This window comes from Lonchura striata, chromosome 16, assembly GCF_046129695.1.
Source record: "Lonchura striata isolate bLonStr1 chromosome 16, bLonStr1.mat, whole genome shotgun sequence".
Classification (NCBI taxonomy): Eukaryota; Metazoa; Chordata; class Aves; order Passeriformes; family Estrildidae; genus Lonchura; species Lonchura striata.
This window is the reverse complement of record NC_134618.1, coordinates 14,559,747-14,581,767: the sequence shown is the minus strand read 5'-3', so window position 1 is coordinate 14,581,767 and position 22,021 is coordinate 14,559,747. Positions and strand designations below refer to the sequence as shown.

General features: G+C 48.5%; 1 protein-coding gene across 3 annotated transcripts in view; it reads left to right on the top strand.

The window, feature by feature from the left end:
• TNRC18 (trinucleotide repeat containing 18) overlaps nucleotides 1-22,021 on the top strand; it is a 54,358-nt gene that overhangs the window by 28,678 nt on the left and 3,659 nt on the right. For 2 of the 3 annotated variants that reach the window (XM_077786893.1, XM_031506163.2), the window contains exons 13-25: nucleotides 1,780-1,954; nucleotides 2,983-3,343; nucleotides 5,619-5,903; nucleotides 12,916-13,155; nucleotides 15,070-15,512; nucleotides 16,308-16,472; nucleotides 17,229-17,370; nucleotides 17,715-17,832; nucleotides 18,110-18,185; nucleotides 18,541-18,649; nucleotides 19,530-19,646; nucleotides 19,918-20,082; nucleotides 20,630-21,936. In XM_077786893.1, the coding sequence (XP_077643019.1) occupies nucleotides 1,780-1,954; nucleotides 2,983-3,343; nucleotides 5,619-5,903; nucleotides 12,916-13,155; nucleotides 15,070-15,512; nucleotides 16,308-16,472; nucleotides 17,229-17,370; nucleotides 17,715-17,832; nucleotides 18,110-18,185; nucleotides 18,541-18,649; nucleotides 19,530-19,646; nucleotides 19,918-20,082; nucleotides 20,630-21,936 (3,703 nt within the window). The remainder of the gene's footprint in view (nucleotides 1-1,779; nucleotides 1,955-2,982; nucleotides 3,344-5,618; nucleotides 5,904-12,915; nucleotides 13,156-15,069; nucleotides 15,513-16,307; nucleotides 16,473-17,228; nucleotides 17,371-17,714; nucleotides 17,833-18,109; nucleotides 18,186-18,540; nucleotides 18,650-19,529; nucleotides 19,647-19,917; nucleotides 20,083-20,629; nucleotides 21,937-22,021) is intronic. The other variant, XM_021549493.3, reaches the window with a different exon arrangement.

Below are 22,021 nucleotides of genomic sequence, written 5' to 3'. Positions count from 1 at the left end.
GGCAGGGTCACTGCGCCAGGGTCTGACGTGGGGAGAGCATCTCGGATGCAGCGGGGGCTCGTTGTGTTGGCAGGCTGGCCGCTGGCCGCAGCGGTGGAAGCGCGTGCCGTTAACGTGAGTGTGTCCTTAGGGTGGGAATGCAGTGCCAGTTCCTCCCTCCCCGCAGGTGGAGCACCTGTCTGGTGTTGGGTGCAGGTAGGACAGGTGGAGTTGAGCAGCTGTGAGGTGATGTGGCTGGCAGGGAGCTCTAGGTGAGGTTTTGGAGTTGGGGGATGTGTCCTCGTGTGCTTTTGGGAGAGCAGATGGTGCAATCAGGTGCTGTAGAGCCAGTTGTGGGGATGTTGATGTCAAAACTGGGAAGGACAGGACTATTCCAGGTTATCTACTTTGTAGGACTTTTCTGCTGTCTTTCTTCTGTCTTCTCTCTGTTCCCTGAATCAGTGGGAGTTGGTTTTGCCTGACATCTCTCTTTCAAGCATCTGGATTATCCTCTACTCTGCTTTTTTCTCTTTTGCGAGTCCAACTGCTCTTGTTTGGATCTCTGTTGGCCAACTACCCTACCATAGATGGCTTCTCCAGAGGGAAGGCATTTCCAAGCTGCCTCCCTGTGTGCTCCATATTTCTGCAAATATCCTTTTCAAGACGGCAAATCAGATTCAGGTGCCCAGCTCCCACTGACCAACGCTTCTGAAAATCTGTCCTCTTTGTGGCTGCTTGTTTTGCTCTTTGTGTTTGTGTGGCTGGGCAGGCTGGAGGTGTCCAGAGGCAACTGGAGTTGTGTACGTGTGGATGTGTGACCGTGTTGCGTGTGCATGTCTCTGGATCACAGCAATGCTGGAGCAGGCTGCTCTGGGAGATGGAGATGCACCCTCAGCCAGCATCCAGGGCCTGAGGTGTTGGTTTAGCTGTTTGTGCAGGTCAGCAGAGAGGATAGAGGGAGGGGAAGTGCCTGGAAGCTGAGGAAGCTGCCCCGTGTTAGTGGCTTTGTCTCGGTGGTCTGACCAGCAGGCTTAGGGTGAAGGAGACAGCGTATGAGAGCTTGAAATGGAAGCTTGGTAGGAATCTTGAGGTGTTGAGTGAGCATCCATCAGATAGTTACTGGAGATGGCTGAGGAGCTGGGAAAGATGTGCTTATAGTCTCACCTACTTCATTTTTTATTTTCTTTTCTTATTTATTTACCCTCTCCTTTCCCCCAAATCCCAAAGCAAGTCCAGTGACGTAGATCACAAGTGCCTTTCACAAGGGGCCCGACTTGGAGTCTGGAGTGAGTCAGTCCTTGCAGTGCCTTTGTCCCTCCCTGTCACCTCAAGTGGCACTTCCTTGCCACCTCCTGCTCATACCAAAGCAAGTGTCTGGGCAGTGAGGCACCCCCCTGGGCCTCAGGAGTATCCCTCTTCACCTGCAGAGTCCATGGAAGTAGAAGTGGGAAAAGATCTTAAGGGCCACCTCAGCTGTCAGTCCTTCCTGTTGCTGCTCTGTACCAAGTCAGGCACTTCTTGGTGGCTGTTCCCAAAACACCAAGCACTTCCTTTTGGAGACCATCTTGCAGGTCTCTGATTTCAGGCATCCTCACCTGTCCTGGTGGCCAAGAGTGTGCACAAAGGGGCTCTTAGGCTCTCCAGTTTGGTGGAAAACCTTGTCTAAACTGCTGTCACTTCACTTGGCTCCTTCTGAGGATCCCCACTGTCTGGGAGGCATTTAACCTCACTTTTGAGCTTGGTGGGGATCACAGGGAGGAAAGCTCCCCCACCTTGACCCATCGTGTGCTTGGCTTGCAGACTGAGCAAGTCCTTGTTGCTCTCTGAAGACTCTGAGACCGGTGAGGGCATGAAGAAGAGGCACAAAGGGGCCCTCCCAGAGGAAGACGAGGATGTGGAAAGCAGCAGTGGCAAGATAAAAGGGAAGAACCCAAGCTGGGAAGAGCATGATGCAGCTCCCAGCTTCTCAAATGAGGTCAGTGCCCTTGTGGGGAGCATGGAGCCACAGGCCAAAAGCCCACCTCTTTCCTGCTTTGCTGGTGTTGGCTTGGACTCCTGATCTTTCAGTGTCTGTTTTTAGTTCACATGGGTTTAGATGCTCCTCAGGAGAGGATTGTGTGCAGTGGAGGGGCTAATGTTGGCTTACAGAGCCATGTTGAACCTCCTTGTCCGAGTCAAGTGCCTTGGAGCCAGCCAGAGCATTCAGTGCTGCACTGGCTCTGAGTCCAGAGCAGGGCTTGTCTTACCCCTTTGTCTATTGAGGGAGCACAGGGGAATGGACCTCCTGAAGCAAGGAGGAATGGGAGCACAACCTTGCTATTTCAAATGCAGGGTTTTCTGCTCCTGTTGAAGCAATAAGATACTTACTGGAGCTTTAAGCTGCTGATGAAATCCAAATTGCATGCAGGCAAAGTACTGAGTTTGAGCTGCTGTTATCTAGCTGTAGCACATGTAAAATATATTTGCCTTTTTCAAGAACCGAGAAAATACTGGAAAGGATGTAACAGCTCTGGCTGTAGTGCAGTGGTGCTGATGCTCATGCTGAGAGGTATTTGGGGTTTTTTTGCATCCCAGCCTCTGGAACTGGTTGATTATGTGGAAATGAGAATTTATTTGGCTGGCTCTTGGATAAAGATGATTTTTAATCCTTGTGATTCAGAGCAAAGCTTGTAAAACAAACCAAACATACCCTAAAAACTAGGTAGTGTAGAAAAAAAAAAACCTCCAAAATATGTTGTTCTATGAACATAGTTCTTTTGGAAGAACATTCAAGTTTTCTAAGTTAATCTTGCAATTTTGTAGTGCTCAGTAAAACTGTACTGTTTGCTGACATCTTCCTCTTCTTCCCTAGAACCATAGTGGGCTATGAACTGGGGGCTAAGACTATCACCTTGAGGCTTTATTAACTAGATGCATGAGGCAATTTGGAGGGCTAGTAAAATCCCTCAGGTCTACTGTGATATCTGCTCCATGTTCACCTTGTCTCTCCTTTCACCTCGGCAGTTAAAGCTCAAAAAGAAGAAGGTGCCATCAGATCAGGAGCAGCTGGCCAGCAAGCTTGACAAGGCTCTGTCTCTCACCAAACAAGACAAACTCAAATCCCCCTTCAAGTTTGCTGACAGCTCTGGGGGAAAGCTCAAAACCAGCGGAGGTGGCAGCAGGTACCTCTCAGCCCATGAGGCTCTGCCAAGCAAGGAGGAGAAGAGCCTGGCCAAGAACCTGGGCCTGTCACTGAAAACTGCCAAGGAAGGTAAAAACAAAGTGACTGCCAAAATGAAGAAGATGGAGGTGGGGTTGAAAGTCAAAAATCAGCTCAAGGTTTCCCATTCACCAGCAATATCTGAAGTTAGCAGCTACTCCTATAGTAAGTAACCTCTTTTTTATATTTTCTTTCTGTAGGAGGGCTTCTGGTGGGAGTTTCTGGCCTATTGAAAGGGGTCTTGCAGATGGGTCTGGTTTTGCTCATGAATGAAAAGCAACCTCCTCCTCCCAGTGACTGCTGCTGCATCTTTGGGGTCAGCATGGGCTGTCTGCCCATCTTGCTGTCCAAGGGGAAGCCACAATCAGTGTGTCTCTTCCTGACCTGTTCTATTCAACACTTAAAAGAAGTTGACCCATGTTCTTGCTTTTGGTGGGAGTAGACACTCTCCTACCTGTCAGCTGAGCAGGTGGAGCCTCTTCTCTAGGAGCAGTTGACTGTAGAAGTCCTTTTTGAGTTCAGTGGGCTTGGCTTTAGGACACTGATGTTTCTGAGCATCCTCCTGCCCTTCAGTGTCACGGCTTGCTTCCTGGCTGGCTGTGCTGAGCCTTCCCATTGGTCTCATCAGTCTTTGTCCCCAGCCCATCAGTGTGGCGATGGTTATTTCTGAACCCAGAGTGTGCCCGAGGTGACGGTTCCAGCAACTGACCCCTGTTACAGAAGGAAAAATCTGAATTGCTGACCATGTTGGGAAAACAGTAGAACCAAACATTAGGAGAGTCTTTAACAGTTCAGGCAGACATTGGGGCAGAGTTTATGGTCTGAGACAGTTGCGTAATGGTCTCAGCTCACTTGCACACGCATCTTTCCTTTTGCTTGCAGCTATTTAAAGCCATGTTAAAACCTTTATGGGGTGTTTGTGTGCATAACAAATACATCTCTTGGTGCAACACTAGTTTAGAAATTTCACTAATGGGGAAGATGAGCTAGTGACTCTCCAATGGAACAAATGTTTGGCATGAAATTAGCCATTTATATGGCAAAATAGGAGTCATTGTGTCCACTGGACTTGAACACAGCCTTTGGCTTATTGTGCTCTACATACTACCCAGCAGTTCTGTTCTTCAGGAACAGACACGTGTCTCCTGAACTGTGGGCTCTGGAGCTAATGGGAAGAGAAAGTATAGGCTGTTGGCTCATGGCACAGGGAGCTTTTACAGTGCCTTCACACTTGGCACTGTGGTTTCATGAGCAAAATCTCCTTCCCAGAACTAAGAGAGCTTCTATCTGACCACTGTCCAGTGAGTCTCCTGGGGTAGGAATGTTTCCCTTTGTCCCTCAGGTCTCAGCTCAGGATTGTTGTGACTGAGGAAACAGCTCAGCTTTGGTTTTTGCAGGTTCAAGGGAAGAGCCTCAGCCTGTCATTTGGTCACTCAGGCATGGTGAATTTGGGGAGGCAGGTAGAGCATATGGCAGCACCTCCTATGATTGCTGGGCTGCTCATGTGGAGAAGGACAAGCGGGACTGGCGCCAAATTCTTCTGCTTCCTGACCTCAGGATTTTCTTCCTGGAGTCCTGAAAACTTTGGGCATAGATCCAAAGGGCGAACTGAGCATCTTACTCCCAAAAATTTTAAGAGAAGTCAGGTGTCTAAAATAATTTGCGTATTTGGGCTTCGAGCTTCCTAAACTTGCCATTCTTCGTGTCTTCCTCTCCACAACCCAGTGCAGTGGAGTTGGGGAGTGATGCCACAATGTGTAATGTTGTGGAGCTGAGGGCATGTCCACAAACGGGCAGGTGGCAATTTATACCCACTGCTGTTGTATCCAGGGGTACCATATGCTTTTTTCCCCCTCTCATCAGATGCCAGAGGGGATGGCCTGATAACTTCTCACCACCCACAAGGATTAGCAGCTTTGTAAAGCCATGCTTCGCAGACCAAGGAGCGGCTTGGTCCCTGCTCCTTCGCGGCGTATGCCGTGGAGCATCTGGGGCAGCATGCTCCGAGTCAGACATTTGGAGTTAGACATCCTGCCTTCTTGGCAGCTGGGCTTGCTCCAGCCACATGTGTTGAAAACCCTCTGTGAGGGCTGGTTCATGTAGAAAAGGAGATTCAGGTCAAGAGTGTTGAACATCACCATAGCCAAGACAGATTCAGGTTGATGGTCCATTTGTTGCCAGTGCTGTGCCTTCAGTGGACATTTTCATAGTGGAAACGTTTGCTTCATTTTTCTGCTGCCAAGCTAAAAACCCTCCTTGGACCTTAAGGGAGGACAAGGAGGTGGAGAATGTCCATTTGTGATGAAAAGAAGGAAATGTGAATTTCTGTGTTCGTTGAGCTTATGACGGACCACCTGGGCAGGGGCGGACAGTGGTGGCACCAAAATCCCCAAACCCCCATTCGGTGATGTAACGCTCTTCCCACCCGCTTTGACCACAGATACGGACTCGGAGGAGGAGGAGGAGGGATCCCTGAGGGACGAGTGGCCGGCGCAGCCCCCGCCCGCCGCCAAGGCCCGGCCGCCTGGCCTGTACAGCTCGGCGGGCAGGAAGGGCGGCCGGGCGGGCGGCGGCCCCAGCGCGGCCCCGCGCAGCGCCGCGGCCCCAGCGCGGCCGCTGCGGCCGAAGGCGGCGGCGGGGCGCAAGCAGCCCTTCTGCCTGCTGCTGAGGGAGGCCGAGGCGGGATCTTCCTTCAGCGACTCCTCGGAGGACTCGTTCGATCAAGGTTATTAATTCATAGCAAGCGCAGCCCGGGCCGTGTGGGACGGGGCGGGGGGCTGGCGGGCCGGGGTCAGCCATTTTGATGGTCGCAGCCAGGGCGGCCATCTTTGTCCTTGGCAGCGTAGCCTGCTTTATCACCCCAACAGTTATTTTTTATCCTTTTTGTATCTGTATCATTGTGATATTTTTACTGGCTGGCTCTTTTCGAGCTTTTATATTGACTGGGTTTTAGTGTCCACCTCTCCCTGCTTTCCTGTTCCCTTCCTCCCTTCAGTTTTAACCTCACTTCCTTCCTTACTACTACCACCACCATTATATTATTATTATTACTATTATTATTATTATTATTATTTTAATTATTATTATTTTATTTTGGCATGAGCCTTGTCGAAGTTTGAAAGGAGTTTTTTAATTACTTTCCTCCTTTTCCCCTTTTTTCCCCTCTGTTATTACTTCTCCCTTTTTATTCTTCCGCCTTCTGTTTCTTATCCCCCCCATTTTTTTCTTCCATTTCTCCTTTTTCTTTGATTCCCCCCTCTTTTTTTTTCTCTCCCCCCCCTTTTTTTTTCTTTTTTTTTTTTTTTTCATTACCGGGGTACTGTTGTGTGGCCGTGTGACTTGATGTTTGTACTGCGATTTGGTTTACCAAGCTTTATTAAACATACCGAGTTCATTTTTAACTAAACCTGTGTACCTTGTCTCTCTTGCTGTGTCTCTTATCAGGCGATTAGGTTGCTGCTTCACTCCATCCTGCTCTGCATCCCCCTCCTGCTCCCACTCCCCATCAGTAGAACTGGAATTAACCTAGTCTGGGGTACTCTCTATTATTCAAATATCTCTGCTGCCTTTGTCCAGATAAAGCCTAGGCTTCCCCCTTTCCCCCCAACCCCTTTAAGTTAATTTTTTTTTTTTTTGTTCACCCATCTTTAGTTTTATATTAGTTTCTTTGGTGATAGACTCTCTCCAGGCAGGCACATAAAACATGGAGGCACTGACTCCTTGTTGCTGCTGCAGGAAGGGTGCAGGGTGTTTTCAACAGCCAGAAATTTTTCTGTTTAATTTTTAAAAATGTAAATGTCAAGTTTTTGTGTCTCTTTTTGGATGGTAGGTTTTTTTTTTTTCAGATGCCCAGACATAACCCACGGTGCTCAAGGATGTGGCAATTACTGCATTAAATTCGACTCTCCAATTTCCCTCCCTCACCCTCACCCCAATTTTTTTCTTGCAGCTTTTTTTTTCTTGTCAGCTTGTCATTAGTACTTCAGTGGGAAAAGAGATTACTTGAGACTTTTCCTCCAGAGACACAAGGGGTTTCTGTTTTAGAGCGCACTCATTAAATAATAATCATGGGGAAAGGTCATTTTAATGAGCCCTCAGCTCCCAAAAGAAACTAGCTCGGCTGGGCTGAATGCAAAGCAAGAGCATCCCCAGTTGTTATCTAAGTTACATGGCAGAGCTGGATGTAGCCCAGCAAAAGCCTTTTAGTGTTTTACACTGCTCAGGGCTGTTAATTGAAAAACAGGGCTGGATAGTTTGGCTTTTGTTTTGTTGGGTTTTTTTTTTATTTTCTGAATTTTTTGATGTTAATTTCCTCCGTGCACCTGTTTGGTTTTTCTTCCCTCCAAACCCAACCTGCAAAGAAAGAAAATTAAAGCTTAAAAATAAAAGAAAATTATCAAACACGGCAGAAAGATACAGAATGTTGATTTGTTTTGATGTGGCTCTGGGCTGGACCCACCAATGCATTTCAAAGAAAACCCAAAAGAGAAATACATGTGTAAAGGAAAAAAAAAAAAAAGAAAAAAAAAAAAAAGAAAAATTGTTCTTTAGAGAGCCCAAAAAGTCGTGGGGACAGTGGGAATTTTATGTAAGGCTGAGATTGCTGCATTTCCATGAAGAGTCTGCGTTAACTTCCATTCTTCCCTTCCTTGTTCCTTCCTGCATCTTTTCTTTGTTTGTTTTGCTGCTGTTGGAAATTTTGAGGATATCAATCCCTTTTAGATGCCAAGTTCTTGAGGGGGGTTTTGGGTTTGCTTTTCGGTTTTGCTCCAGGTAAGCAGAGAGGTAACTTGTCCCTTTGTCTATTTTTCAAGTTACCTGTCTGCTTTATTAGAAGAAAAAAATCACAGTTTTATGGGATAAAATCTGGGGAGGGGAGGGGGTATGGGAGGAGGTTGGGGAATCTGGAACAAGTGGGGAAATGCATTGTAAATCCCATTGGGGTGTCATTTAATGGTGGGGAAACCAAAGATGCAAAACCCCCTGGGGTGGGAGGTGGGTACTGAGAGGGAGGCGGGAAGGGATTATTGGTTACAGTTTGGGGTTTTTTTCCTGCAAATGATTTTTTTTTTGGGCTTTTTTTTTTTAATTTTTTTGTCAGAAACATTTCTTGAAGGGATATTTGGGTAATAGGGTTTCTGATGGCTTTCCCTGAATACTAAACCGATTAATAACCTCAGCTTTTCTAGAAGTGCTCGCTTTCTCCTTGCAGCTGCTTGACCAACCCTTTCACCCCTGCCCCTATCCATGATGCTTTGAATGTCTGTGTCGGTCTCTTGCATTTGCTCTCACGCTGCACTAAAGAAGCAAAGTGGTTGGCTGGTTGTAGGGCAGACACTTCTCAGCGAGGGTCACTAGCCATGAGCCTGAACCTTGACCATTGTTATGTAGGTAGGCAAAATAACTTTTCTTTATGTCATCTGTCAGCCTCAGACGTTTCGATGTTGCCTCCATGAATAATGACACGTAGCTCTTTGCATTCTCTTGGTTATTTTAATTTTGAAAATGATTGCTGTCAGCTTCCAGCTTTCTTCTGTCCATGAAGAGTCTCACATGGAAGGTTTGCACGTGTGTGTGTGTGTCTGAGGACTCCAGAAATGCTTTGCTGCTTGCAGAACTACTTTTGGACAACCCATTAGCCCAGCCAGGGCAAGGATTTACAGATGAGTCCAAGATGCAAACCTTAAAGGTTTCTGGGCCATGGTGTAGAAATGTCCCCATGTCAGGGATATTGCCTGGCTCTGCAGTATCTGTGTCAAAGGTGGGATTAGCTGCAGGAAGACATGTTTTCTTTCATCCGGTTAGACATAGATTGTGGGGGGAACGCTGCTTTCTTACAGACCAAACATCACATTGCCATTCTGATAAGAAGCAAACGTGTGGTTTTAATCAAGTGACCTTGGAGAGGAAACTGCTAATGTGGGTTAAAGCCCATCAGGATAGGTAATTCCTTGAGCTTTCTGAAACCAAAGACCCGTAAGTCCTCCTCCTCCATACTCTGTTTTCTTTAAGAATTTAGTGCCTTCTTCTCTGTTCTCTTTTTCGTGACTTGGAGGATGATTTTACCCCAGTTAAAAAAATAAAAAAGCCATGAGGGATAACCAGTTCCCTACACATTCCCATGTGATAGTTGTAATATTTCTAAATTTTTCATAAGCACTTCTGGAGTCAACAGCACAGCACATGTGGAGGGGAAGAATCTTCCAGTGGTGAGAATTGGCTTATCTGGAAAAAAAAAAAAAAAAAGGTACAGTCTTCAATTGGACACTCAAAAATAAGTAACCTCCAGAATTTGGACAGATTGCAGAAATCAGATGTTAATGACCCAGTAGCTGTCTAAAGTCTGCCTGTACTTAGCCTGCTTTGTATGCTGTAGACCTGCTTGGTGTTACGAGAAAATCATGCTATTTATTTTTACAATGTGAAATGACTGTTTTAAGTGTGTGTTTTTACTCCCTCCCTTCCCCAGCCTTTCCTCTTCACACCCCTGCCTCAACCCGTCTTGTTACATACATCAGTCTCTAAAAACCAAATTGCTTACTCAATTTCTGTTCATCATTAACAAATCTTCATTTACTGCTCTCCTACAGTAAAATACCATGGCAGCTTAGCTGTTAAAAGCAATGAGAAAACTTAGTACTCTTAACTGGGTTTGGGTTTTAATTCAGTGCAGGTAAAAATTAAAATAATCTTTGGCTCCCATTTATGGCATCAGTTGCATTTAGATATGAATGTATTGTTTGTTTTGGCTGTGGAGTTGTGTATGTACATGTGTGGTTGTGTGTGTGGGTATATACACACATATACATGCTCTTAAAAATGTCAATTAGAAAAGATATTTTTAACTTTGAGCATTTTTTTCCTTTGCCCTCTCTCACTGTTAACAGATTTACCATTGAAGGAAAAAACGATTTCTAAAAAAAAAAAAAAATCTTTTTCCCCCTTGCTAGCTAAAAATCACCTTTTCAGGACAAAAAAAAAAAAAATACTGAGGCTTCAATTGTGTAATGGCATCTGTACATAGTTAATTTTAAACCCACACATAGTTTGGGTACAGTAGGAATAAAATTTCTGCTTCGCATTAAATACAGGCACCAGTCTCTCCAAGGAGCTGTACAGATGGACAGAGAGCACCAGCAGCTTATTTGCCACTATGGCCAGAAGTTTGGGGACTTACTTTAGAAGCATGTGGGCTTGGAGCAGAGCCCCAGATGCCTTCTTTTTGCTTCATTTGTTACTTTTTGTCCCTTGGAAAATCAGAAAGAAGAGGAGCAGGGATTGTGTTGTGCGTGTGGAGTGGGGTTAGCAACATCTATCCTCGCCATGAGAGGTGGAGGAGGATAGATCTGTGCTGTGAATGTGTTAAAATGGGGTTATTTTCAGGCTGGAAATTGTATCTCCTGCAGATAAAAATGTAAGTGTTGTGGTAAAAATGCTGACAAGGGACTGTCTTCGGTTGTCTTGTTGTAGTGTGACACTGTGTATGAGCAGGAAGTTGGAATAACCACCAGGCACCTCATTGTGTTGTGTATTTTCTGTAGCCTGAGGAGCAGCCACTGCCATCCTGGCTTTTAAATCTGTTTTACTTGAGTGCCTCTGAACTACTGGAGCTGCTGGGCACCCTTTTGCCCTTGCACATGCAGCGTGTAAGTGCTGAAGGAATGGTGCTGCTGGGCAGTCCATGTGGCTGAACTGGTCATGGATTTTCCTGCAAACTTTCCCCTTTTTTTCCCCTCTCATTTTCCTCCCCAGCTGCTCACTGAGTCACTCGCTGCTCAGCCAGCTCTCAGTTCTGGCATGAGGGGCTGTACAGGTTGAGTTTTTAAATTTTCTTCCTCTGTTTTTGCTGGAAATTGCTGAATTTCAGAACTAGATGGGATGGATGGAGAAGGTCTCACTATCCCACAAGGTGTCACTGAACTCAGGCAAGGTTTTGCTGCTTTTCAGGCAGGTGGTTTTCACGTCTCAGAATAAAGTTCATCTGGATTTGTTTTGTCTTTTGGCAAAATGTGATGTAAAAACAGCAGTTGTGACCCGTTTTCTGGTAGGGGAAGGAATCTGATCCCAGTTTGCTGTGGAATTTTTTTTTTTTGCATGTGGTTTTTATGCAAGGAGTGAACATGGTTGTGGATTTCTTGGTATTGACTGCAGGACTGTAGGTTTAGTAGCATTTTTATATCACAAGGAACGAGTCTGAGGAACTGAAATGGGGAAGGAATTTTTATGCAGTTAAAAATCAGCATTCTCTGACTATCAGATATATGCTACAGAGATAAACTATCCATGTTAAAAAAAAAAGACAAGAAAAAGCTGCCAGTTACCTCAGTTGATAAAACAGAAGTATGAGAACATTGTTTTCTGAAATTCCTGTTCTTTCTAATATAATTGAAAAATAACACTTGTGTTATTGTATTTTTTTTCTGAGCAATCAAGTGTTGAGGACGTTTTTATCTATCCCTGAGGGCATATGTGAAAAGAAAAGGATTTTCATGTTCATTCCAGCTCATTTTGAAGGGATCTGGTTTCTCATTTGGCTGGATTTCAGACACAAGGATAGTGGCTGGTAGGAGCTGGGGAGTGGGCTCAGAACAGGGCTCCTGCTAGTGGTGGAAATTTTCCAGCAGCCTCAATGATCCTACTTAAGCCCTCAATTTCAAGAGAAATGAAATATCTTTTCCAGACTCACTTTTCAGAGTTAAATGTATACATTTTTATAGATCTCTGTGCTCATATATGTGTGTGTATAAGTGTGTGTGTGGTATATGTGCATTTGTGAAGTGGCTTGCTCACCAGCACTCATTGGATGAGATGCTGTTAAAATTAATTGCCTCTGAGCTGCTGACAGACTCTTGGGAAGCGCTGAAGGGAGGGAGAGGTGCCACTCTCGGAGCATCTACCCCAAAATACCTGCTGTGTACACACCCTAGAGGAAACCCTCAGCCCACTGCTCTGCAGGTGTCAGCTGAGGCAGGCAGTGAGGTTGATTTCTTTGCCAGAATTAGATTTTGGCTGTGGGCAGCTCTTCTGCCTGCGCTGAGCTGGGGCTTCCCTGTCCTGAGCTGTAGAAAGGGAAATGAAAGGTGTGGAGAGAGTTCTGAGGCAGAGAGTTCAAACACTGCTCCTTGTCTCCAACACTACCTACACTTTCCTCCCTTATGCATTCCAAATCCATTGCTTTCAAATTATTATTTCTCCTCCCCTCTTTGCATTTTTGCTTCCTGCCCCTTCTCCTCCCTGTGTTCCCCTTGCCTCCTGCCAAGGCACAGACTGCTCTCTGGTATTCCCCTTCCATGCTGATCTCTGGTTCTGATTACACTTAATGGATTTCGTTATGGAGGAAGTTTGGTGGGCGGGAGGGGAATCCCACAGCTCCCAGGTCGGGATTTTCAAAGGAATTAACTTTTAATTCCTCCTGAAAGCTGTAGGGAAGGGGTGCCTGGCATCCTTTTCAAATCTGCCAACACCCTGCTCTTCCCTCCCTTGCCCTGAGTGGGTTGTCTTTGTTGTACCCTGTATTGCTGTGTCCTTCCAGGGTGGTGGCAGGCAGGGTGACACTGGCTCTATGGCTGCAAGGACACGTGTGTGCCCATGGCCAGCATCTTGTGGCTCAGTCCTGGCTGGCTCAGAGCCACTTTGTTGGGCACAGGGCAGCAGGAGAGTTGCAGTTCGGGTTGGGAATGTGGCTGGTGCACAACTCCGTGAGATTCGTAATGGGCTCCCTATTTTCTGCGTGCCAGATTCCAGCTCGGAGGAGGAGGAGGATGATGACGATGAGGAAGAGGAGGAAGCAGAGGACTATGGCACGGATGGCACAGACAGGCTGTCGTCACCTGCCCTGGATGAGAGTGGCCTGGGCCTTCTGGCCAGGTTTGCTGCCAGCGCCATGCCCAGCCCCATCGTGCCCCCTCCGCTGTCCATCATCCAGCTGGAGGCCAAGCAGAAGGCGAAGAAGAAGGAGGAGCGGCAGAGCCTGATGGGTGAGATCCCTGGTGTGGGGTGGTGCTGTGGGGGCAAGGTGGAAGGTTTGGGAGGTCCCAGCTGTGCTGCAAGAGAGCATGTTGTGTACCCAGACACTGAGCTGCCCTTTCTTTGCTTTGGCAGCTTGGTCCTGATGCTGAAGGTGGAGAAAGTGGCTGATAGGGAAACAAAAGCCAGTCACGGACATGGCAGGTTAGCAGCTGCAGCCGTGGCTTCCCTAGGGACAGCTGTGGCTTTGTCAAAGTTTCCTCTTTTCCTACTTGGCAAATTCTCAAAAAGACACGCTGCAGAGGCAAGCAGTGGGATGCTGCATCCCCTTGGACAGAGTGCAGAAGGCAGTGAAGTGCTGTTAAATTTTAGGGAAGGAAGCATGTGCTAAATGCAACTGATCTTGGATACCCAAGGGAAGCACAGACACCCAAGCAGAAGAAAAGCTCTTTCCATCAGCTCATCCCATCAAGTTACTTATAGAAGCCAGCCAGAGAGACTTGAAACAAACATTCCTTCCTCTGCTCATGTGTTTGCAGTGCCAGAATCTGGGTTTCTGCCCTGCCTTTGTCTCAGTTTCAATGTGTTGGGAGTTTATTTCTTCCCCTCCCCATGCCCTGCTGCACAAGTGCCCATTGGTGACATTGTTCCTGGTCAGACAGATCTATATGGGTTCCATTTATAAATTCTCTATTAATATTTATTAAGTGATAATGGAATTTATAGCATGCTTTAGAATGGAAAATGATGTCTCCTCAGGAGCCTGGCTTGTTTTAGCACTGTTTCCATGCTATATTAGGCTTTTGCCAACTTGTTCCAACAGCCTCTGCTAAGAATTTATTGTCTTGTAATCTGCCCTCCTTGAAACTGGAAGCATCTAGAAATTACCTCATACAGTACTGAGAGAGGAGTGTTTTAACTTCCAATGGGTTTTTCATTTTGAGCTTTGCCAGCTTTGTTTTTGACACGCTGGCTCTTTTTTCTCTCCATGCTGGGGCTGTCTCGGGAAGAGGATTGGGTAGAAGATGAGAGCAGTTTCCTGCAGACTGAATTTACCCAGGAGAGTGAGTGTATTTGAGAGAAGGACCAAGAGAAGATGCTCTCCTTGCTTGTGCCACATTTATTTTCCTTTTCCCATGTGAAAGTTGTTTGCCTACCTCCTGCCTGTGTTGCTGGGTGTGTAGGTGCTGCCTCAGTTTCTCTTCTGCCCCTGGAAACATGATCTTGCTCTCCTTTTTCAGGTTCAGGGGAATACAGTGAAGGTGGGGAACATCTTGGCATTATGACAGTATTTCAGGCCTCTGGGTACTTCTGTGCTCATGGTGCTGAGCAGAGGCCAGTGTGAGGGGAATTCCATTTGCCACAGACAAAAGATCCTTTACCTCTCTTGACTTTAAGGCAACTCCTTGAGCCAGTTAAAAGATCTGTGGTGTCTGTTAGCCAATGGGAAAAAATAAGCTTGAAATTTGGGTTTATTCCATTTGTTAAAAGACATTGTTCTCCTGAAACAAAGGTGAAACTGGAGAGGGCTCCCACCAGGAAGAAGGAGGGATCAGCTTGGGGTTTATGCTTCGTTTCAGCTGAGCAGCTCCTTTTTGAGGAGGGGCACGTTAAAGTATCTTTTCAGAGCTTCCCTACAGGGTTTTGCTTGTGGAGAAAATGGAGGCAGGGAACACACTGAACCACACTGCCTGAATTGTTTGGCTCTGGTTTGGAGCAGGGCAGGCTTACTTCCAGGGAATTTGCGCTGTGTTTTATGGGTCAGAAATGGAGGCCTGAGAGATGTGGGGATTGGAAAGGGGAACAAGCAAGAGCTCTATTGAACAGGCACAGCATCTTCCATGGAGCCCAGAAGTTTCCAGCAGGATGTGTCCCCTCTTTGCTCAGCCAGGGCTTTGACTGATGGTTAAATCCTTTGCACCTAGGGACAGAGTTTGAGTACACCGACTCGGAGAGTGAGATCAAGATCAGGAAGAAATCTCCTTCAGGGCTGCTGCGCGGGAAGAAGGGGCCGCTGGAGCCCAGCAGCATCCCGCCGAGCCAGGCCCCCGGCAGCCTTGACTCCGGGTCTGGGAGCGCTGACAAGGCCAAGCTGGGCTCTGAGAAAGGCCGCAAGCTGAAGAAATTTAAATCCCCTAAGGACTTGAGCTTTGAGTTTGGGCTGGAGGCCAGCGATGATGACCTGTGGAACCGGCGCCGCAGCGAGCGGATCTTCCTCCACGACGCCACCACGTCCTCGGCCATGCTGACATCTACGGCGCCTGCCAGCTCCACCCCTGTCTCCAAACCTGGGCGCTGTGGCAAGGGGGCCCCCATGAGCCCCAAAAAAGAGGGCAGCAAGGGGAAGGAGAGGAAGGACCTAAGCAAGGTGAGGAATGTGCTGGCCAGATTGGTGTTGGGGTGCTTGGGAGCTGAGGGTGAAGGGAGGGCGAGTAACTCCACTAAGGCACAGGAGAGTTGAGTCCTGTCTCAGCAGTTGTTTGTCTGCCCCTTGTCACCCCATGTACACCTGGAGGCTCTGTCAGACTTGAATCTGACTTGCAGGGAGTAAAAGCTGTGTTTGAATAGGACTGGTTACTTCTGTCGCACTCCATTTACCAAATCTATTCTGTTTGGGTGGCCAGAGTTGATGATCCTGCATTAAAACGGATCCTGTGAAATCTCTCTCCCATTCTGTGCAAGAGGTTGTCCTCTTGCTGAGTTGTGGCACCCACACTGGCCTTTAAGGCTGTTCCCCTTTACCATGGTGACTTATGAGGTCTGTCCCTGGCTGGGGGTGACAGTGGTCTCTGGGTTAGTGGCTTTTCATCTAAGCTGAATGCCTGGCTCCCTCTGGCTCCAGTTCAGTTCATATGGGAAGAGCACTGATGGGGAGAGTTAGACAAGTTAGTTGTGACATGAGGCCAGCTGGGATCTTCTTGGAGCTCTTTGGAGGAAGATTTGATGGGCAGGAGTTGCTCTCCAGTGTAATGAAAAGCTTTTCCCAAGACGTGTGAAGCCAGAAAGCAGAGATGTAGGATGTGATGTGGGCAGTGAACTAACTGCTGGCTAAACATAATCCTACCTGTGCATAGCCTGCCTTGTTCCACCTTTTCCCTTTCCTTGGACCCAGGTCTTTACCAATCTTCTCTTTAATGATGGAGTGTTTTGTTTTTATTTTTAGCAGCGGAAGAAGGGTAAAGAAACACCCTGCTGCTCTTCCTCCTCATCCATGTCTCCCCCTGGCATCCCCAGCTCTCCCTCTGATGTTCGGGTCAGCCTGGCAAGTGCCCTGGGCTCCACGAAGAAGAGCAAAGCTAAGGTGAAAGCCAAGGAGGTGAAAAAAGAGGTGAGGGGCTGTTTCTAGTGTGGCTGGCAGAACACCTGGACTGTTGCAGTGTGAGAGAGGGCAAACAGAGGTGCAGGTTTTGCTGGGTGTGTTACACGCAAAGGGCTGGTTTGAAAAGCCTAAAATCCAGAGGAGACTCTGATAGTACCTGCTGCTACCATCTGCTGTTCATTTGCCTTCATCCCCCAAATTAGTGAGCAGGCAGGATTTTCTCTAAGGCTGCCATGAGGTGAAAGGAAAGCTTGCATGGACAGCAAGGACCGTGGAGATGGTGATGGAGTAGCCTTGCTCAGCACTGGATCACAGCTGGTTCCTGCTCCACTGCATCTCATAACACACATTGCTGTCTTCTCACATGATTTCTATGTGATGCTTATTATGGTCTGTGTGTACAGCAAGGAACATATCATGGAGACAGGAGAAGAAATAGGAACAGAGCTTGGTGCCTTAGTGGAGGCACAGGCTCAGGGGCACTGTGGTGAATGCAGAGCAAAACTGCAGCTCCACAGCATCTCTCCCAACCTGCAAGACTGAGCATGTGGGGAATAGCTTTTAGTCAGCTGCTGGTAATGCTTGGGGATAAAGGCAACAAAAAGTCTGGGTGCACACACTTAACTGTTTGTGAGATGAACATTCCTGAGGCTGGAAACAGGTTTGTCCTGATATCCTCAGGTTATTTTTTTGCTGGAGGGTGGTGAGATGGGATCAGATGTTTCCTGTGGTGATCCAGCTGATGTGCTGCTTGCTGTCCCACAGAACCGAGGGAAAGGAGGAGCTGTCAGCAAGCTCATGGAGAGCATGGCAGCAGAGGAGGATTTTGAACCCAACCAAGACAGCAGCTTCTCAGAGGATGAGAACATCCCACTGAGCATGCTGGTTGAGAGGCCACCCACACCAGGTAAGGGCAGAATTTTATAGGTAGGGGAGCTGGGCAGGTTTCCCAGGGCTGCTCAGAGGACAACTGTGCTGCTGTCACACATTCCTCATCCAAAGCCATGAGTCTTTGGGGTGGAGATACCACTTTTTCAGTCAATTCAATAAAAACTAAGCCTGATCAGCATGGCTCACTGTGACATCTAGTCGAAGCCCAGTCTCTCAGTTGCCTTATTTTCATTTACTGGTATGTTACTGTTACCAAGAGAGGGGACAGTGGTACTGGGAATATGAAGTTTCCTTCTCTCCTTACTGTCCCTTCCCATGTGTGGTGCTCTCTAATCCCCATCTTGCTCCAACACCTCACAGCTCCCCGCTCCTGCATCATTGACAAGGATGAGCTGAAGGATGGCCTGCGTGTCCTCATCCCCATGGATGACAAACTGCTCTATGCTGGGCATGTCAAAACAGTGCATTCACCAGACATGTGAGTTGAGGGGCTGCCATATCCACCTGAGATCTGCCAGAAAATGGGGACATAGCTGCTGCACTGATCAGTTTGGGGGTTGTGTAGAGCTGACTGCTTAGAGACTGACAGTGTCTGGCAGGGAGGGAAGGAGAGTTCACTCTGGTTTATCAGCACTGAGGGAAATCCAATTATCTCTCATTAAGTGCTCTCACATCCTCTCCCATCAGAGGGAGGCATTACCTGGTTGGGGTGGTGTCTCCCATGTGCTGTGTCTGACCCAGCCTTTGTGTTTCAGATACCGGGTGGTGGTGGAGGGTGAGAGGGGAAACCGGCCCCACATTTACTGCCTGGAGCAGCTCCTGCAGGAAGCGGTATGTGCTGCCAAAGGCTGCCTGTCCTCCGTGCCCTTGGCCTGTTCTGGGGTGGGGGGAGGCTGGCTGGGAGCTCTCTCCTCCTCCAGCTGCAGGGGTGTCCTGGTCCTGCCCCCATGGTCAGTGTGGGCAGAACTCCCCTTGGTGTGCTCGCTCCCCGCTGGCAGCAGGCACTAGTCCTGTATTCCAGCGGGGTGATCCTTCCTTCCTCTTGTGAGCACACAGGAGGCTGTTCTGCAGCAGGGAAGCTGTTCCTTGCCTTCTCCAGAGCTGCTTTGCTTCCTGCCAGGTGTGGTGGGATGGTCTGTGCTGGTGCCAGGGTGGTCAGTAATTGCCTTCCTCTTGCCCTGAGCAGATCATCGATGTGAAGCCCCCTTCAGTGCGGTTCCTGCCCGAGGGCACAAGGATTGCAGCCTACTGGAGCCAGCAGTACCGCTGCCTCTACCCGGGGACAGTTGTCCGAGGTAAGGCCGCCCTGGCTGCTGTGAAGCTGGGATGTCTCAGCCCTGTGTGTCCTCAGGGATGTCAGCCTTGTCTGGGGAAGCCCTGATCTCTGCCCAGGTTATGCCTCTCTCATTAATGATGCAGATTTAGTAACATCCTGCAGGTTCTGGAAGAGGTTTGAGCAATATAGGAGCTTAAAAATATCAAGGACATTTAATACATTTCAGAAAGTCAGAATTTATTCCAGGCATCAATTATTTCTGAGGCTGTGAAGATTTCTAAATCACCTGGACACTCACAACTTTGCTCTGACACAAAACTATCTAGTCTGATCTCATTAAAAAGTTAATGAATGGTTCTGGACAATTCTCTCATGGCTGGTCTTGTTTTTTGGGGTCTTGGTCATACCACATGTGTTAAAGGGAATACTTACTTGTGATGTATGAACCAGTAATGCTGATGCAAGAAGAGAGGGTGAGAACACAGCTTATTTCTCTTGGAGAAAGTGAAAAGCAGCAGCTTATGATGGCTGAGAGTAGTTACGAAATACTAGTTAAAAAAAAAGATATTTCAGTAAAAGGAGAAAAGTGAATTTCTGCAAGAATAAAGGGAAACAGTTGGAGAGAGGTGGGAAGTCAAACTGGAATGGCTGTTAATGTTCTGGAGCAGTGCTGTTGATGGGGAATTTCACACTGAGTGGGCTGGTTTATTGTTATCAGGGACTTTCCATTGCAGAGTGAGCCTTCTGTGCCCTCCCTGCACAGCCTAGGAAAGGTGAAGTGGGATGCTTTGCAGCAGGTGTAGCACCCCTATCTTTCTCCAGTGTCCCCACTTCCTTTACCCCAAGGGGTTTGTACTCTGATGTTTGTTCCTAATCCCATCTTCTCCCCCATCCCACAGGAACCCTGGATCTGGAGGAAGATGGTGATCTCATCACAGTAGAGTTCGATGACGGGGACACGGGACGCATCCCACTGTCTCACATTCGGCTTCTCCCACCTGACTACAAGATCCAGTGTGAGTCTTGCTGTTGAGTTTTTTGCAATACTCCTCCCACTCTGATATACATGGAGTTTTGGGGTCCTTTCCTCAAACTCTGGGACAGGTTCACAGACTCATTTACAAAGATTGCACCATCAATTACAGAACACAGTGTTGGGGTGGGATATCACCCATAAGGAAAAAGGCCAGTTCCTATTGCAGATTTGATTGGGATACTTTCACTATATCACATCTCTATTTTGTGTGTTACTTGACTGCATTTGAACATCTCTTTGACCTGTTCCAGGTGCTGAGCCTTCCCCTGCCCTTCTGGTGCCCAGCACCAAGCGCCGTAGCCGTAAATCCAGCAAAGACACTGGAGAAGGAAAAGAGGGAGCTGCACTGGGGTCAGAGGAGCCTGTGTCAAAGGGCAAAGGGCGAGGGAGAAAGCCAAGTGTCAAGGCCAAAGCTGGTAAGTTGCCACACTGCCAGACCTGGAGCTGAGGGAATCTTTGCATTGTTCCCCACTGTTCTCCCCAAGTCAGAGCTGTTGCTTGGAGCAGGATTTGGATGAGGATGGATGTGCTGCTTGAGTGCAAAACACCCGTGCATCTCACTCTGCTGTGGCTACAGTTTACAGGAGTCTGGCTCGGATGCTGGCCTGTGCTGTGACAGCCTCCTTCTGTCAGTCAGGGATATGGAGCAGAGTCCCTTTTTCAGCTGAGCATCTCTGCAGCCATCAATAGGGCCAGAGGTGCAGGAGATTTGTAGTTGGGTTCTCCTGAAGTTGAAGCAGCACCCCTGGGCATTGTCAGTCACTTCTCACAGTACTGGCACCAGGCCAGGCTGTTCAGTGAGCAGTGAGGGCACCCCCTGTGCTCCTTTGGGGGTACCTGAGCAGGCAGGAACAAGCCATGCTTGGCCAGAGACCAGTCAGCGCTGGTGTCTGGTTGTGTCTGAGCTAATAAAGCCCATCTGGAGGGATAACATCATGTCTTTGTGTTTCTTCTCCTCTGCAGAAGAGGCTGCCTTGCCTGAAGAGAAGGATCAGGTGGACTCTTCACCTGTTACCTCCTCAGTCCCAGAGAAGCCGGCCTGCTTGAGCAAACCAAGCATGAAGGGGTCACGAAAATCGCAACCGCTGCCGACTGGAGGCTCTCCTGCTCCCACAGAGGAAAAGCGGTCAAAAGCCAGCAAAATGAAGATCTCCACGAAGCTGCACAGCCCCCCACAGCCCTCTTACCAGCCTGCTGTGTTCGGCAGCATCCTCGGCACAGAGCCCTACAGCGATCTCCCGGGAACGCTGGCAGCCTTCGGCTCCAGTGATGCTTCCGTGTCCAAAGCCAAGGCCAAGAAAGGGCGGCCCACTGAAGAGACACAAGAGTTTGGCACCATGGTCAAGGCTCAGAGGAAGCATGACAACGAAATCCTGATCAAGCTGGACCATGAGGGTGTGATGTCTCCAAAGACAAAGAAGATGAAGGAGGCGATGAGGATGCTGGAGGACTCGAACCTGGCCAGTCGCCGAGATGGGAAGAGTCTCTTGGGGCTGGGCTATTCTGCTGCAGTGAGTGTGGAGGGCAAGCAGAAATCTTCCCGAGCCAAGGTGGCTGAGGGAGACCCTTCCCCTGCCAGCTTTGGAGGAAAGTTTGATGCCTCAGCAGAGAGTCTTGCTGTCTCAAAGGACCAGGAAGAAAAGTCAGCAGGTCCAGCAGGTGTGGAGGAGTCTGAGAGCAACAGCAGTGACAGCAGCTCGGAGTCAGAGGGAGAAGAGGAGACTGAGAAGAACCAAGGGGAAGCCCAGGACAGCAGCTCAGCCAGCTCAAGAGCATCCACCCCTCTCTCTTCCTCCAACTCCTCCTCTTCTTCCTCTTCTAGCAGCAGCTCCTCTTCATCTTCATCTTCCTCCTCTTCCTCCACCTCATCAACCTCTTCTTCATCAAGCTCCAGCTCTTCTTCCTCCTCCACTACGGATGAAGATTCCTCCTGCAGCTCTGATGACGAAGTAGCCGAGGCCCAGCCGAGTTCCTCGGTGCAGCAAACCCTCCCACCCAAGCAAACCAAGCAGGCAGGGAAATCCCGGGCGTCCTCCCACCCGCAGAGCCAGAAGCAGCCGGCGCAGCAGCCAGCGCAGCAGCCGGCGCAGCAGCCGGCACCGCCGCAGAGCGGCAACAAGAGCCGGCCCAAGAAGCGCGAGGGCATCCACCTGCCCACCACCAAGGAGCTGGCCAAGCGCCAGCGCCTGCCCTCCGTGGAGAACAGGCCCAAGATCGCTGCTTTCCTCCCGGCACGGCAGCTCTGGAAGTGGTTTGGGAAGCCCACGCAGGTAAATGCACCATAGTGCTCGGCACTGGTTTTGCCTTCTGGTGCCTCTTCCCTTTTCCTGGGGTGGTGGAACTGCTGGCGTGGTG